At 34.2% G+C, this 18,868-nt stretch overlaps 1 protein-coding gene across 4 annotated transcripts in view; it reads right to left on the reverse strand.

Moving 5' to 3' along the window:
• Positions 1–50: 50 nt before the first annotated feature.
• LOC109044954 (glutaminase kidney isoform, mitochondrial-like) overlaps positions 51–18,868 on the reverse strand; it is a 37,182-nt gene continuing 18,364 nt past the window's right edge. For 2 of the 4 annotated variants that reach the window (XM_042730484.1, XM_042730483.1), the window contains exons 8-18: positions 15,861–15,893; positions 15,712–15,770; positions 15,483–15,549; positions 15,021–15,071; positions 13,592–13,768; positions 12,960–13,091; positions 10,625–10,717; positions 3,456–3,517; positions 3,300–3,376; positions 2,759–2,822; positions 51–1,743 (exon numbers count right to left, since the gene is read on the reverse strand). In XM_042730484.1, coding sequence (XP_042586418.1) covers positions 1,587–1,743; positions 2,759–2,822; positions 3,300–3,376; positions 3,456–3,517; positions 10,625–10,717; positions 12,960–13,091; positions 13,592–13,768; positions 15,021–15,071; positions 15,483–15,549; positions 15,712–15,770; positions 15,861–15,893 — 972 coding nt within the window. In that variant the 3' untranslated portion in view covers positions 51–1,586. Of the gene's footprint in view, positions 1,744–2,758; positions 2,823–3,299; positions 3,377–3,455; positions 3,518–7,576; positions 8,593–10,624; positions 10,718–12,959; positions 13,092–13,591; positions 13,769–15,020; positions 15,072–15,482; positions 15,550–15,711; positions 15,771–15,860; positions 15,894–18,868 lie in introns of those variants that run through there. The other 2 variants (XM_042730486.1, XM_042730485.1) reach the window with 2 other exon arrangements.

Genomic DNA, 18,868 nt, shown 5'->3' on the forward strand with positions numbered 1-18,868 from the left:
TTGTGTGGTTTTGTCCACTGTATGTATAACGTGTAAGTAAAATTACACCCTTTTAATTACTAACACAATTTTATTCATTATTGCACATCAAAGATGAATCTTTATATACCATTGCTTTAACTGCACATGTACACACACCGACTCGAGTCAGCCAGATACAGTCTTAACAGAAATCTGCAAGAAATACTTGCATCAAATAATACTGAATAGTGCTGAAGTGTCTTTAAAACAGTTTACATTCATTTACTTTGACATGAACTTAAGTTTTGTCCAACTGACTTTCTTCAAGTGTTTGACATTATTTTTCCACTGCTAAAACAACTGTCTTACAATAAACTACATTTACAGTCATTTAACACTTCATAAAATATATGTAAATTTACGGATGGTTTGCACAAATGCAGTGTATTTTATTTATAATGAGTATTTATAAATAAAGGAGTTTTTAAATTGTATCCAATAATGATTAAGCTGGTGTTGAGGATTGAAATTAAATAGTGTTTATAATGTGATGTTTATAACTTCCATCTTCCTGTCATCAGTAAACTTTATTTTTGATCGCTTTTGTTCTGAGATTACAACATTGTGTTCCTTCTCAAAATGCAGTCATTTTCGGGACTCTGCATGTAAATATTTAAATTATGAGTGCATTGATGAATTATATATATATAGACCATCTATCTGATAATACGATAAAGACTAACAAATAAAAAAAAATAACTATGTATTTGGCAGTGGTTAAAATGTTCAAATAATGAGGTATAATAAAATAAAAGTGATACACATATACAAAATACATGCAAAATTAAAAATAATTTCTAATTTTACACAGGACACGTTCTCGCATTACTTATCTTAATGATAATCTTCATTGGTGGCAACACTCGACCGATTCTTTATTCATGAAAATGCATTCTCGATTTTCATTACGTTCTGCTGAGCTACTTCCTTTTCCAACATTAAGATATGTTGGCCAGCAGCTTTTAAGTGTCGTGAGTGTTTGCGCAACCGCTGTTTTTAATGCTTCTGAATTACTAAACAGGATTGTTTGATATCATTCTATACTCTTGAGTTTAGCCATTTGCCTTCGGGGCAGCAATGACATCACTGATCATCATTCCCCTCACCTCAATTAACTTTACACGGGCACGAGAGGGTTGAACATACAATTATAGCGTCTACCAAGAGTCATCATGACTTAGGCCCTTTCTTGCAAGGAAGAGGTTGTGAACAAGCCAAAAATGTCTTACAAAAGCATGTAAAACTACAGGAGACAACGTGAAACGAAAAAATGTACTGACAAATAAAAAACACTGATATCGAGATGGAGCAGTCCTTGACTGGGCTGTTCCAGAAGAGTATCCTCTAGTGCAGTGGTTTTCAAACCGGTCCCGCGAGCAGCCCCAGCACTGCACATTTTTTGTGTCTCCCTTACCTATAACACCTGATTCAACTAATCAGCTCATAAGTGAAGACTGCAAGACCTGAAATGTGTGTTAGATATAGGGAGACATACAAAATGTGAGGTGCTAGGGGTGCTTGCAGGACCGGTTTGAAAACCACTGCTCTAGTGCTAGCGGAAATGGTTACGTCTCCAGCATCCCGTCCAGATTTTTCTCGGTGCTCTCTTTATCTGCGTCAGGGTTCACCGGTGGGTTGTATTTATTGTTGTACTCCTGTAGAAGCGCGAGCACCTCATGATGACCGAAGTGTGTCGCCTCATCTATAGGTGTGTTGCCCCACCTAGAGGACATAAATGTTATTTTATTTTTATGGTTTCTACATATTTTCTAGTTGTTTTATTACTGTATAAATATTAGATGATGATAATAATAAAAATGGTAATTATTATTTAGTGCTGCCAAACAATTAATCGCATACAAAACAACAGTTTTTGTTTGCATAATATATGTGTGTTCTGTGTATATTTATGTATATATAAATACACACACAAACAGTATATATTTTAAAAATATTTAAATGTATTTACATGTCTGCATTAACATTTAGTAATTTAGCAGATGCTTTTATCCAAAGCGACTTACAAATGAGGACAGTAGAAGCAATCAAAACTAACAAAAAAGCAACAATATGTAAGTGCAAATAACAAGTCTCATTACACGTAGTGAGATATATATATATATATATATATATATATATATATATATATATATATATATATATACACACACATACACACACACATTAATCGCAATTAATCATTTGACAGCACTATTATTATTAATGTTAAGACAGAAGTATGTTTTTATTGCAGTACTATTATAAGATGAATGTTTAAAAACTATTTATTTACAATAGTAATTCAAAACTTTTTTTCAATTTTTACAATGTTAGAGATTTAAATCTCCAATTTTATAATAGGCAATAATAATAATAATAATAATAATAATAATAATAATAATAATAATAATAAAACACACATTACATATGCACACAATCAAAATGTATTTTAATGTATTTATTAATGTAACTGTATTTGAAATTCAATATGAAAATGCATTTTAATTAATTTTAGACATGCACTCACAAAGAGAAAGTTCAAACTAATTCTTGTTAGAAATCAATTTCCGTGGCTTGTACGTGACTTTTTAGGATTTTATCAACATCAACATTTTAAATTCCTGAAAAGTTTTCCAAGACCATCATGGCAAAGCTGATGTCTTCCAGTCACCTATTTCTAAATTAAAAAGCCTAAGAAAATGAATATTTGCTCTAAAATTCAAAAGTATTTGCTCACCTGTCCTTGGGACCAGGATTCACCTTGCAGGCCTCTAACAGAAAACGCACAACCTCAATATGTCCTAAAATCAAAAGGAATAGTTTAATTTATGCAACACATTACAGATTGAACTTTAGATGTAAAAATGTAGTGTACTGAAAAAAATGTGATAAAAGCGTGAAATAAAGATCTAGTTAATTCCCCAGCAATACAGTATTTGAGGACCTACATTTATAGTGATTAAACTAGAATGAAAAGGCATAAATAAGCTGCAAAAATATAGACATTGTAAGGTTGGGCAGCATTGCTAATCACTAGTATTTAAAACATTACCACTTTTAACCACCAAGTGGCGCCGTTACCAAATTTATATGGCACAGTGGTAAGGACATGCACATTTTGAGTCAAAATGCACAAGTAAAATACAGCCTCACTCTCTGTTTGTCATCTTTTTTCTGTTATCTTACAGTTCATTGACTGCCAGCCGGCAAACAATCAGATACCAAACAGACACCACTGGTTCTTGGCTTCTAATAAGTGACAAGCTTTAGTGTTGTACCCTCAGCGGCTGCTACGTGAAGCGCCGTCCTGGAGTCATAGTCCCTCTGCTCCATGTCCATGGAGGACAGTGCAAACCTGCAGTCACGTATGATGAAAATATTATAGAAACAGAACAAAGAATGCTCCAAAAACCAGGCAATGTAGAACTCGGTACCTTCTGAGAGCAGAAACATCTCCTGTGTAGGCAGCAAAGAGGAGGTTGATGACAGATTTCACCTGGAATGATAGAAAACAGCCTTTGTGGAATAGAAATAAGTTATTATGGACAGATGGTGGGCAGAAACGGAGGCCTCCAGAGTGTCTCCTTTAGCTCTTACAGACTGAAACGAATAGAGAACTGGTGAGAGGAAACAGCAAATAGACAATGAAAAATTGAATCAAGTGCATTGAAATATGAACACTTTAATTCAACAGTTCTTTCAGGTGGATTTAGTGAAAGGCAAAGGGATCCCCCTGTTTCATACTGTATAATACTAAAGGTTGCATTTTAAGTATGATATTTTATAGACGGAGTTCGTAGACTTTCTTAAAAAAATAAATGTCCATGACTTTTTACAATTACTGATTTTTACATTATAAAAATTTGTGGGGACCCTGTACGATTCTTAGATTGCAAAAGCATTAATATATGTGTTAAACACATGTATGTGTTTTGTTAAACGCATATCAAAACTTGAAATCAAACATTTAATGGCAGAACCCATTGCAACACCTTCTACCAATGCAAGGGTATTAATTTAATTTAGAAGCAGCAGGATACATCTGATCTGAATTAGCATCTGATTATATAGCCAAGCAAGCCATGCAAAAAAAACCTCATGCATTTTAAAAACTCATCAACCCTTCATGTTAGTCAGCAAAACCCCAAACTTCAAGACAACAAATACAGACAACTTACAAAAAAGTGCCCACCTTGTTGCAAAGCCATTCTCTGGAAATTCTATTTGTGCCATTCTAAGTAAAGTTTTTTACAAAAAAGTGATCATAAACCAACCAAAACCATCAAATCGAATAACAATCAGATGTTCAAATACAAATATGATCGGTTTTATAACACATAAACACTTGGTATTTAACATTAGATGAAAAATGTACATAAAGAATACATAAAAAAAAAACATGTCATGACCATGCATTAAATTCAGATTTAATACTTTAAATGAATGTTTAAATTAAAGGTGTTTTTTTTTATTATACTTCAGTACTATTATCTCATATATGAAGTATTCTTGCTTTCCTTCCCACAAACATCGAAAGAAGTCATACAGTGGAAGAAGCTGTCAGTGTGTTTGTGCCTAAAGATTATCTGAGAAATGTCAGAGTCTCCTTGCGTGTGTGTTTAATTATAATCTAATTACATTTAAGTCAGTTTAATGTCTTAAATAGAAACACGAAACACTATTCCTGTCTGCTAATGTGTAATTATTTTCCAGAAATGTGCATGTTAATTTCAGATTAAGTCAACTAGAAAACCTAGACAAACTTGCTTGAGTTTAAAACTGCTTGAAGGTCATTTTGAAGGTTGTTTACATCTTATGTTGCTTTGAAGGTTTTCTAGGCTGTTGCACGCTAGCATGTTAGAAAGAAAGCAAGATGAGATGTCATCTGTGTGTCAAGTTACACTGTGCTATCAGCATGTGACCCACACACACTGACAACCACTGCTGTTTGAATGAACATGTACTGTGAGTCAGTGTTTACTGTTACATGAAAAGATAAAGAACATGCAGTTTCATGCCTAATGATACTTCATGAGATGCAAAATGATGGGTAAATATAATATTAATCTCAAAATCAGACATTTGGAATGAAACGGTATTACAGCAACACAACTAGAGAGCTTTGTTTCTAACAAATGATGGATCACAAGGAAAAGCTAGCCGTAGTCAAACTGGACTATTTAAGTAAAGCTGTCATTCAAGCAATCAATAATGATTTTTTGAGACTGTTTCAGAACACAAACTAGTAAAATGATGAAGGAACGCCTTCCTTCATCATTGTCCAAAACACACAAAACGGCAACAAATGGAACACAACTGATATCAGGTTACAATGAGATTAAATACATTTATTAATGATACAAAAAAGAAAACCGGAACAAATGAAAAATACACAATGAGAAAACAAGAGAAAATAAACATGACAGTTATGACAGTGTAAAATCAGATGATAATATATAGTGATGAAGCATTTGACAGCTGTTCAAGTAATCAGAGCGAGCTGCTTCCTCAAGCCAGACTGCAATGATCTCATATTTTGACTGTTAAAGCTGTCAGTGAGCATTAGAAATACTTCTCCACTAAAGCAGCACAAAAACAAGACACGAAAATTAGAATACAAATACACAAACACAAAACTTGTGAAACTAAGCAACAAAACCCAAAAATATACAAGCCTGTGAAAGCAAAGCAAATCATGCAAAAATAAAATGAACATTTATATTTAAAAGATAAAAAAGAAAACATTTTTGCAACACATATAAAACAAAAAAACAAAATCAGATAATACTCAATATATTCCTGATAAGGGCAGCATCTTCTCACCAACCACTTCAGAAGCTTATCGAAGCTTAGTTTGATATAAACCAGCATTTTGAACTATCAATAAGGTGCATAAATGTTTCTAGCAATAATATATGAGAGTATACAGACAGAAATGTAACTAAGGGCAGGCGGAAGAGTGGAAGGTTTGTAACATTATTGATTTCACTGCAAAGACGGTCTGACAGCAGACTTTAACTGGCTGCTGAGCAGTACTAGTGCGGCTCTATGATGCAAACACTGCACATTACAACAGTCCTCTCAAGACACGCAGTCACCAAGACAGCAGGAACGCATCGTGACTAACCTAAAAATGAATAACCCATTTGCAACATGAGGTCCCTTTTAACCTTACACTTGGTCGCCAAGAAATCACACTGTGTCCTAAGGGAGCAGTTCAGCAAAAACGGAAAATACTACTTCACCTTTATGTTGTATGTCATATGCAGAGGACAAATGGGGTATGGGTTACCATAGTTGGCTACATGTCACACATCACTGTAACGATTCACTCAACTCACGATTTGATTCAAAATTAATTAATTTTTTTAAACAAAATGCTATTTAAGACAAATTATGAATTAAGTGTGTCCTTTTATTATTGCTTGGACAAATTGTTGTAAATTTTTTTGAGAAATTGAAATATAACTATAATAATATACTAATATAGCACTTGCATATTATTGCTCTTTTGTTGGTTGCTATTGCTTCTGTTGTCCTCATTTGTAAGTAGCTTTGGATAAAAGCGTCTGCTAAATGACAACATTTAAATAGAATGTAAATGTAAATAACAAAACTAAATCGAAATTTTAAGCCCCAAATCAAATAAAAAAGTAGCACGAATAAAATAAATCTCTTCATATAAACAAAATAAGGCTTTGTCTGTGCTCTTTCCATTTAAAATTAGAGGCAACCACTGCATTTTAATCATGATCCAAACAAAGATACTGCATACATTCAACATGAGCAGTTGTTAATCTAAATTAGATTGTATAATTTAGAATTTTTGAAGCAAAAACAGAACGGTTTGACTTGATTAATTTTGTGAAACTATACATAAAAATATCTGCATGAAACAGCGGACGAGCTGAATGAGACGCAGATTCACTCTCTGTCAGCAGGTGGCGCTTATAGTGTTCCCTTGGTTTCTGCTGTAAACGAAGCAGCAGTGCACTTATGAACTTTAGTATGCATTGTAGAGAGGCAAGATGAACATAAAAAATACCATCTGAACTTTTCTAAAGACAGTAAGTTCCCATCAGACATACATTCATATAAACTCCTAAATGAATTGCGATTTGTTTAGCATCTCAACCGATTTTAATTGTCACATATTTGAATCGATTTTCAACCGGCTCACGGTTAATCATCACATCCTTAGAAATGGTCCATATGACTGTATATTCCAAGTCTATTTTTTTAAAGTCACATAATAGCTTTATGTGAAGAACAGACTGAATTTTAGATGTAATTCAATGATAATGCATTTGAACTCAGATTTCAAATTTGCAACAAATGCCATTTTCAGTAACTTCAATTTTAGTCTTTTTTCTTATAAAAGCAAGTATATGGCTTCAGAAGACTTTAATTATAATCAGATGGACAACTTTTATGGTCATTTCAGAGTTTTTTTTTTTTTTTATGGAATATGTAAAAAGGTTGAATGAAAATGATTGTGTTCCACAGAAACAAAAACATCATCATCATATGGGGTCAGAATGAGTAAATAATGAAAAAATATTAGTTTTTGGGTGTACTATTGCTTTCATTGTCTGGTCAACTATATAACAGCTTTGTGTTAGGAACAGACTGAAATCACTATTATTCAATTATAGAGATTAATAATTATTCAAAGGTAATTAAAAAAAAATTGGGAACAAATTTGTATAAGCTAGTATATGGCTTCAGAAGACTTTAAAAATATAGTCAGATGGACCATTTTTCTTTTTTTTTGGTTATTTATTTTACGATATTTTATATGGAATATGGTAAAAAAAAATTACATAAAAAAATCTTTAAAAAATATTTTTGTGTTCCATAGAAACAGCAGCAACATACAGGGCTAAAACAACATGAGGGTGAATAAATAATGACAGAATTTACATTTTTTATTTTCAAATGAAGGTCACGCTTTCTGGCCTAAATCACCTGTAACAAACATTTCAGAGGACGTCCATATTCTCATGACACCATCAAGTTAAAGGCCTCACTGAAGACTCTGCATGTGGTGAGACGTGGTTCACCATGCATGACCACAACATTCAATCATAGTGCAACACAGAACCACCTGTAGTCTCTGTTCAGCAGCCAATCCTCAACCTCCACCGAAAAAAAACACCAAATCCCACCGCACCTAACGTCCATGCAGTTCACGTGAAGAATAAAGCCCTCCGCTATGCTTTTAAGCATTAGCACAGAAAGATAAACACAAGCCAAGTCATAAGGCTTTAGACATATCCTCTACTATAGTCATTCATATTGACCAAGACTGGTGAAGAACTAACATGTGCGCAGAATGAGATTCATTGAAAATAAATAACTGTTAGAGTACATAAATATATACTGTCAAAGAGCTCGCTGAGGTGAGTCAGATCCGTTTTAGTTGCCTTCTCCGACATTCTCCATCCTATAGACTACAGTAGTGGAGCTGTCCTCATTGCACTCAGTGGGCGAGACTTTTGTCCACACAGTGTCTTTAAGAGCCAGCTCTTTCTGAAGGCTCTCGTAATCCATGGGTCCGAAGGTGTACTGCTGTGTTGAGCAACACAGAGAACAGATTAGTTTTTTAGGGGCCTCCAGGGAAAGTGTGTGACTCACACTGTTCAATATGGTGACGTGTGAACAGATTTCAAAGTCAACAAAAACAAACACAGTCACAAAGAGAGGCCTCGTATTCACACAGCTGGAAAAATGTCAGATTTTTCAACATTTAAAAACAAAAAAACCATAAGAGGTCTGTCTTATCACAGAAATTGCACATGCCTAATTTAAGCTGCAGTAGTCTGATTTAAGTCATGATCATTATTAACAGATGACCAGGCCCACACGGAATCTGTGCATGTAGGTTAATAATAATAATAATAATAATAATAATAATACAAAATAATATTTTTGATTGAATAATATAATGAATATAAATAACAGCATATAAATTATATTTATTTGAAATAATTAATATTTACTATTATTACTACTATTATTATTGAGCCAATTGATAATGTTACCCCTTGAAAAAAAAAGCATATTTTGGATTTGTTAAAAGCCTTTTAATTTCTTTTTCATTTATTTTAACTTGCAACTTTTACTTTTTTGAACAGGAAAACTGTCTCAGTTGCCCAATCTCCATCTTCTCATGCCCAAAGTTTTTTTTTTTTTTTTTAATCACGTTTTTAGGTTTAAATATTTAAATCTGTTTATTGTTTTCAGATATACATGAGAGTATTTTCAGCAAAGTTGAACTCATTTTACCATGTTTCAAAATGCGGAAAAAGTATACAGATACCATCTGGGCCTGTTTATTATAAATCTAAGAATGCAGACTGAAGAAATCAAAACAGAAAAAATCTCTTCCGGATAAACTGCATAAAGCATGTAGTGGAGCTGTCCTCATTGTGCTCAGTAGGCCAGACTTTTGTCCACACAGTGTCTCTGAGAGCCAGCTCATTTGAAAGGCTCTCGTTATCCTGGGGTCCAGAGGTATACTGCTGTGTTGAGCAACACAGAGAACAGATTAGTTTTGGGGGTCTCTAAAGAAAGTATCACAAAGAGAGCCCTCCTATTCCAAAAATAAAAAATAAAATAAATAAATAAATATGGCTTATAAAAATTGCACATGCATCATATAATAACAATAATAATAATATAAAATAATATATTTTAGATTATATTGTAATATACAATAATGATTAAGATAATAATATAAAAATACAGATTATATAAAACTACTTGCATAATAATATATATTTAATGAATATTGCTTTGCAACAACAACTTTGCTTATAAATAATTGTATTATTATTCTCAGTTAAAAAAAAAACCTCATTGTATTTACACAAGTCACATAAATGACATAGTTTGGATTCAAAAGCCTCAAATGGCATCACCACGGACCCTATAATATATCACTGCAGTTTTCTTGTGCTAATGATACTATATTTTATAACAAATCTTTTTTGCAATTTTTTTTTTTGGCCTTGCTGTATTTTTTAAAACGGGTCTGTATTCAGATTTAAATATTTAAACTTATCTGTTTATTTTTCCAGCTATAGATAACAGTATGCACTTTTTACCATGTTTACATCCACTGCACAGATTATTCGAAATGTGGGAAAAGTTTACAGATTCCGTCTGGGCCTTCTGATTACAAATCTGAAAATGCAGACTGAAGCAAGCAAAACAAAAACTTGGGATAAAACGGCATAAAACATGGCGAATCAAGATATGGCAATTGACATGCAAAATTAGAATCTCATGCACAGCTGGGAACTTTGATGATGAATCAACCGCTGCTCTTTACTCGCTGTTTTAACATCAAAAACAGCCAAAAAACAGCTACACTCTTTGGGTCGTAAAGCAGCTACCTATCTATGCATGTAGTGTAAAAATGCTCCTGCAGGGGGCGAGACTGATCTTTTAGTGGAAATAAGCTTCATCTGCTGTTTTCTCAGCTTCAGAGTCTTGAGTAAATTATTATGTGCAGTCATTCATACAAGACGTGGTGTCACGCATCGATGGGGCACGTGGGGAGGGCATGGCTGGCGGGGAAATGAAAGAGGGTACTCACCCGCTGGTCCCCTCCCTCTCGGCGAGGATCGAGCTTCTTGGCGAAGTGCCTCAGGTTGTCGTAGTTGTGGAAGTTGAACAAGGACACCAGATCCTACAGCAGGAGAGAAAGGAGTCAGTCTGAGTGGTCAAAGCCTCAAAGCGCACACACACACACGTGCACACTGAAGGACTGTGTTGAGTGTCAGTGGTCTGCTAGTGACAGGAGAATGTGTAGTGCACAGAGAAGCCGCCTGCTTTCATTAAAGCCCTTTGTACCATGATAATGCTGAAATGAACCTCCTTCACAATGTCATTCAACTTCTCAGGTTCAGGGAGGTTTAGTCCATGTGATCAGTTTTAATAGTCTTTGAAGGTGACATTTCTAGGTTTAAAAGTGTGTTGTTGTTTAGTAAAATGATGTGGTTATATCTTAAACCGTAGAATAGTACAAGTTCCACTTTATATTTATGTAACAACTACAACAATAATAGTTTATTACAGCGAATATAGTTTACTATCATTATTTATGTTGTGGGCCAAGTGCTTGAGCCAAATTTTCAAGATCTGTATACAAAAAAAAAACAACAACAAAAAAATTATGTCTAAAAGATTATGTCTGACCCTTCTCACATTTTATATGAGGAATATCAGTTTTTGCCATCAAATAGAAGGCTTAGAGTTGCATATACCAGACTGAACAGATCACGTAAATCTTTTGTTTATCAGTCCGTAAAATTAATAAATCAGAATTGGGGGTCTTAGTAGGCCTCTGGGTTCTGTAAAACAGAAAGAACTATACAAATGCACTCTGACTGTGTGTGTGCATGTATTTATATTGTTGGTTTTTGTATGAAGGTGTTTATTGTTTGTTTGTTTGTTTAAATTGGTGTAATGTGAGACCCGCTGTGAGATGCAAGACAAATTTTCGAAGAAATTCCAACAATGAAGTGTAATTGAATTGAACTGAATTAAAAATAATAATAATTTATTATTATTATTATATTGGCACTGCCATATCGATGTTGTCCTGCTCTCAGAACCCCAGAATTATTTTTTTAAAGTCTCTTCTTCCCTATTGTGACGTATATCAGGGTGAAGATAAATGTATAAAAATCATTTATAGTAAATACTGTAATATTATTTAATAATAACTGTTTTGATTTCATGTTGACTCAAGTTTGTGGAATAAGCAGTACCCTTGAAGCTGACCTTGAAACTCTACTTCACCTTGTAAACTATGACTGAAAGGGTTCATAGATTCAGGACACTCCCTGAATTTGTTGGGAGTTGGCAGGAATGTCTGAATGTCTAAGATTACGTCCATTTCCTGTATTGTGAACCTCCGACTTCCCAGTTGTTACTGTTCTTTTGGCACAGCAACACTGATCCCAGTTACACTGTTACACAATTATCACTGTGGCTCTGAATTCACCACTGATTGTGTGGCAGCAGAAATCTGTCAAACTGTTCATATAAATGATCTAAAATTCTAGCCATACTTCCCACCCCAGAATTAACTCCACCAATTAGCTCTGGTCCCCTCACTGGGGACCACTAATGAGTCAAAGACATGGATTGTGGCGGCACTGATTTCCTTAGGACACACTGGGAGTAATTATAGACTCCTTGACCTTTAACAAGGGTCTGAGAAGCTGCACTGATATTCAGACTTTAACAAGTGCTGCTTCTCAGAAAGACCTAAAATAACACACAGATTCTGATCATTTTGCAGGAACACGATAAGAGGCCCTCATTAAGGACAGGATCACAGAATGAAAACTGCAGCAAACAGATAAGACAAACAATAGATGACAACTACAGCTTAACATGTATTTAATTCTAAAAATAAAAATTGGAACATATTTTGATAATGTTTCAATATAATGTTTACGTATTTCAACCTAACTGTAAAACACTGTAGAAATGCATTTACTGAGCTGCATTTATTTGCTCAAAAAAAGTAATACCGTGAAATATTATTGCAATTTAAATGTAACTGTTTTCTATTTCAGTTTGTTCCTGTGATAGCAAAGTTGAATTTTCTTCAAACATTACAGTCTTCAGTGTTGCATCCTCCTTGAGAAAAAAACCATACACAAATATACAAATATATATAATGCGCATATATATATATATATATATATATATATATATATATATATATTATATATATATATATATATATATATATATATATATATATATATGTTTGAACAGTAGTGTACATTTACGAACTTGGCAAACTTTTTCAAACATTCCCTCCCCCTCTAATTTTCAGTACATGGGTTGAACTTCATAAGAAATGAAAGTGTTTATGTGTTCAGGTGTGTCTGCAAACAAGAACATTGACATACTGTACAGAACTGGATGCCCCGGACACTGTTGCCAAGTTTGTCCAACGGAGGAGACCAGCACATGATGCCCATCACATTGGGCACAACCAGCAGAATACCGCCAGCAACACCTGACTTGGCTGGTAGACCCACCTGAACAAAATACATTAACATTAAAAAATTATATACAGATAAATAGGATAACCATAACTGAAGATATTGTGTTTGGCTGTAGAATTCTGGGTGGGGTTCACTAGGAAGAAATAGCTCTAAAAAGTATCTGTGGACTTTAAGAGCGTACAAAAAAATAAAATAAATAAATTGCATTTGGACAAAGACATTCAGCAATTAAAAATATTCTTTTTTTTATGTCGTTCTCAATTTCTGATAGCTAGGGGGATTTGATTTATGTAACTTGTATTAAATATGACTTAATGAGGGCAGGCGATGTTTAAACGTTTCCTTTAATGTTTCCTTTAAAAGTTAAAGAAAATAGTGACAAAAAAATGTGAAATGGAAAGGAAAAAGAGGAAAGTTCACATAATGTGGTAAAACAGTAATCCAAAATAACAGGAAGTGAGTTGGCATAAATACCGTGTGAACTACTGTGATTCCGTGTTTACTCGTGTGAATCTGCAGGCACAAAAACTTACATGGAAGGCGAATTGTCCGGAGAAGTCATACATGCCGCAGGAGTGCATGAGACTGAGGGTGTCTCGCACGGACTCGGGGCTCAGCACACGCTCGCCTGTGATTGGACAAAAGCCGCCGTTGGCCAATGTGGCAGCCATGACGCTAGCGCTCTCACACGTTACCTCGATGGAGCACAGCTGCACATATGGACGCAAACACAAATAAACACATATGAAAAAGAAATATTAAGCCAGGATGCCAAATCAGTTTTTATTTCAACATGCTTTGTTTGACAGCTTAAGAACACCCTAAGAATTTACCACATGTGTGTGTGTGTGTGTGTGTGTGTAAGAGAAAGCCATCAGCTGCACTATCCCATTACACACGCCGCATGATCTCAGAGGCACATGACAGGAGTCAAGGGGCAGTCACCAGACTGCAGTCCTGGCATGCTCGTGCCATGTCAAACTAAGCCAGAGCAAATCAACCTTCTATGTTCTCCAATAACCATTCAATTATAGTGTATCGACGAATTATGATGTGATTTCTTTAAATATTGATTCATTTGGTAATATACTACCATTTGAAAGTTTAGAGTAAGTTTTTTTTTTAATTAAAATTATTGTTTTTTTCATCAAGGATGCATTGTATTTATCAAACCATTTATGTTTTTATTTGAAATTTAATTTCAAGTAAAAGTTGTTCTTTAGAACTTTCAATTCATCAAAGAATCCTGAAAAAAACATTTTAGCAAAAAGATATTAAGCAACATTGACAATAATAATAAAATCACCAAATCAGAATAACAGAAAGATAGTAAATAATATAATATAAATATTGTGTGTGTATTGTGTGTGTGTATATATATATATATAAATATATAAATATATACATACATACATACATACATTTTTATATATAAAATATTGCAATAATATTTAAAGGGATACTCCACCCCAAAATGAAATGTACAAAAAATATTCTCATCGCTTCATAACGTTACGGTTGAAACACTGATGGCAGATGGACTATTCTGGAAATGCTTTTCATACTTTTCTGGACCTTGACAGTGTATTTTACTCTGCAGTCTATGGGACAGTCTCAAGCCTCCAGGTTTTCATCCAAAATATCTTAAATTGCGTCCCGAAGACGAATGAAGCTTTTACGGGTTTGGAACAACATGGGGGTAAAGTGATTAATGACAAAATTTTCATTTTGGGGTGGAGTATCCCTTTAACATTTTTACAGCTTTTACTGTATTTTTGATCAAATGAATGCATTAAAAAATTTGTTACAAATATTACTAACCCCACACTTTAGAAAGGTAGTTTATATCAGTTACAATGTCAACATTTCAGAAGGCAATCCCAGAATGCATTGCAACAAGCTCCTAACTTTTCTGTTGCAATCTGACAGTAACTCAGAAATGCAAGGCATGTCTCTACACACCTGAAAGTAGAGGTCCAGAACAGCAGTCATGTCTGTACCATCTGGAAAGCACTGCATACAAGAGAAATTCAGATTAAAACATGGAACCACTCCTGGACAAAGAAGCCATTTACACAAAAAATGTTAAGTTAATTTTCCATTTTATGTAAACATGCACTAGACAGACATCTTTGACCACTGTGCTTGCGTCTTGCATCTTTTGCAGCATTTCACGCATGATATGGCATTCTAAAAACATGTTTAAAACTCAAGTTAAAAGTTCAACACATCTTGGAGCCTTGCATTTTTTCCTCCTTCCAGTGAATGCATCTCATGTATTTCAAAGCAAAAACAGGTTCTGTGTGAATGGCCTCAAAAAAGTAACAGCATGTAAAATATGAATGGTATATGTGAAGAGAGACAGAGAGATGATTGGGTGCAATAAATCACCTAATCACATCAAAAGCTCCCTGCGATACTGACCTTCTTTTCTTTCAGGTAATAGCCAATAGCAAAATTCCTGTCTCCTGACTCGCGCTCCGACTGGAATCTAGATCAGTTGACATAAATAATGAGTTACCTAAAGCAAACCCAATAACACAAATCATGCATAACATAAAAACAGATCCTGAAAGAACAGAAGAGGACTATTTTAGGACTGTTTGCCTACTGTATCTATGATCAAAACTACAGAAATGGTAGCTCAACATACGTGGCATTGCTGAAACCAACATATTCATTTCCTGCCATCTTCTTCAAGAAGTTCATCATCTGCAAGAGAGAAATCCGAACAGATCAATCAAACTCAAAAACAACAGTTCCTGTGAAAAATATACCATCATCTTTTCATAAATAACTTACATAATCAAACTTCTCAGCATTGCTGGCCCCTTGCTGAAAGACACAGGAAAGAAATAACAGACATATAATATATTCTCATTAAAAGAGATAAAAACACATTTTTAAAAGTAGCATCATGGGGAAAAAATAAATCAGAACAATAACTAACTCATACTTATTAGCAGTAAGAAAATGGATAATTTCATTCCTTTAATATTATCAATACAATGCTAAAATCATCAGTTAATAATCTGTTGTTAGAAATCAATGAGATTATATTCATTTCATATGTGTACTACAGTAAAGTACTGTTATACTCTACAAAGGAAATGATGATGAACCGCTACAGAGCAAAGACTGGAGTTAAACGTGTTCATGGAGACCTGTAGGCCAAACACAGAAGTGGGTCAAAAACAGAGTGGATGTGAATCAGAAGGGTTGGTAATGTCTTAAGATGATGTGCGAAGAGGATCTGTGCATTGTGTGTTGATGTGTTTCTGAGTGAGTGTGGATCAGTGTCCATTAACCTACAAGTGTGGGTTGAGGCACCTATCAAATTAATGCAAAGAGAGCCATTGAGATCGACTGCATTACTGCCATAAATGAACAGTGACTAATGTGTTTGTTTGACTGTCTGTTTAGACTGCTGAACATCAGGGGTGTAAATAATTGCACTTAATTACTATATTTATGCATTATTTTGGGAAAACTGTATTCTTAACAAATTAAAATTACAAAGGGGGGAAAAGTATATTTGCATTAAAGCCTGACAATGCATTTTTTGTATTTATAAACAATATCATTAAAACGTTTGGGTGAGATTTTTGTTGTTGTTGAAAGAAAGCAATGACTTAAAGACTTTTAAGCGGTCACAAAAAAAATCCATTTCAATTAAATCAGTTTTCACAGAAATTCTAGGCACGACTTTTCAACAAACAAAACTCTTTTCAATGATTTTTCATTGATAATAAAAGAAATGTTATTCAGCATATTATAAAGATTTATAATAAATCTATATAATAAATAATATTTTAAGTAAAATCATTGTTCATTGTTGTTCAACAGAATCTGAATGCTGCTAACTTCAAAGGTTTGAATCCAATTTATTTGCATTGTGCTTTTTACAATACACATATACATTTCAAAGCACATTCATGAAAAACATTTAAAAATTATAAATAGAAAAAAATAGAAAACAACTAGTAAGTCTTTGAGCATTACAAAGCTAGAACACTCCAAAAAAAGAAAAATGAAATGGCTTTCTTTACAAAGTTTTTTTCTAATTGCATTTCTTTATTCTATTTAATTACAATTAAATGTGGGAACTTTTATTTCACTTAAGTGTGTTTTATCAAAAGTTTACTGAATTAAAAAAAAAAAAATCACAGTAACCATAACTGAATGCAAACACAATTTCTCTGTACTTTTTACACCCCTGCTGCACATTATTATATATGCTGAATGTATTGCATACCCAGTTTACTTCAGAAACACACAAAGCCCATGCATCAGTATTTTTGCACTGAGATCTTATGAAAAAAGGCATAATAAAATAATAACACATGGCCTATATGGGCTTCCGTAGTATCCATCAGTAAAGACATTTGGTCCTGCACAGATGCTCTCTATTTTATTAAAGTCACTGCCTCATTAAGGAACACAATGGCACTATTGATATTTTAGTATCCAGGCTTGTTCATGAAGAGGAAGGGAAAAATGGAAAGGAAAAATTACCAACGTCATTGACCTGCAGCAGTGGTCAAAAAATCCCACAGATCCTACGTCTGCAAAATATGTAACAACATAAAACAGCACACAGAGCCTTCAACAGCATATCACACGCTTTTAGTACACGCTCATGGCGGTGCTCAAGGACTCTGAAGGAATAGGAGGAAATGATGTCATGCGTTACTTAGGTGCAAAGGAAACCGACAGGCACGACTTACATTCCGCACTGACCTACCGGAACACATCAGAGGGGCGAAAGACATTTTGCGTCACACCAATATCACAGAAGAACAATATGAGAAAAGCAATCACAATGGTTGAGTTTAGGTGTGATGGGAGATGTGAGGTTGAACTTCACAGCTGTATTGTGCACAGGATGCCCAACATTCGTCACGCAGAGTGACTGACGATGCATCATTTTAATGTGTGGATTGGTGCTGGATTAAAACAGATTCTAGGGCTGTCAACTGACTTTTAATCACATTAAGTCACATTAAGTGCATGTTTTGTAACAAATTAATAAATTGCCCACAAAAGAAGATAAATAAAATATTTTACAGATTAAAGTATTGATTAGACATTACAAACAGTGCCTTTAGACATCAATATATATATATTCCACAAGCACTCTCTTTTGCAGTCGGGTCTGTCAGTCCCTCCCAGCTATATTTGTTTTGTCCATCCACAGTGTTTTTCTATGTGAACAGGCACTAGATATACATCAGTGACGGTTGCAACGTCTAGACGAAAGTAGTTCATCTTTATGATTTACTACACTAAAAATTACACATTAAATTGACAGCCCTAATGAATGCATAAAAATATGAACACTTTTTCTTATGCATCTGTCAATGCAGAGGATAACAATAGTTCCACTTCCTACATCCTAGAAATGTGTATGTGAGTTTGTATGTGTGTTTTGTTTAGAAATGATAACTCTGCATAACACGCACACATGCATATGTATACAAGGGCTCAACTGTGAGCTTATATTACAGTGTAAACTGTGCATAAGGCAATGTGAACCTGTGAATCTACAGCATCTACATTACAAAAACGCCATTACCCCAGCTGGAGTGTTTTTCTTGTCTTGTGTGTTTGCACATGGATTAAAACACATAAAAGACCAAGGTGAATCCGCGGTAACACACAAACACAACCAAAAGGTGCAAACAAGTCCAAGAAATACCAGCCAGGCTTCATGAAACCACTACAAAGGCTTACAGCAAAAAACTGTAAATATATAATATGATGCATTTTTTAGTCTATAGAGATTTTTTTGTAATAAGGCATAAGTAGGG

Source organism: Cyprinus carpio, chromosome B9 (assembly GCF_018340385.1).
Source record: "Cyprinus carpio isolate SPL01 chromosome B9, ASM1834038v1, whole genome shotgun sequence".
Lineage (NCBI taxonomy): Eukaryota > Metazoa > Chordata > Actinopteri > Cypriniformes > Cyprinidae > Cyprinus > Cyprinus carpio.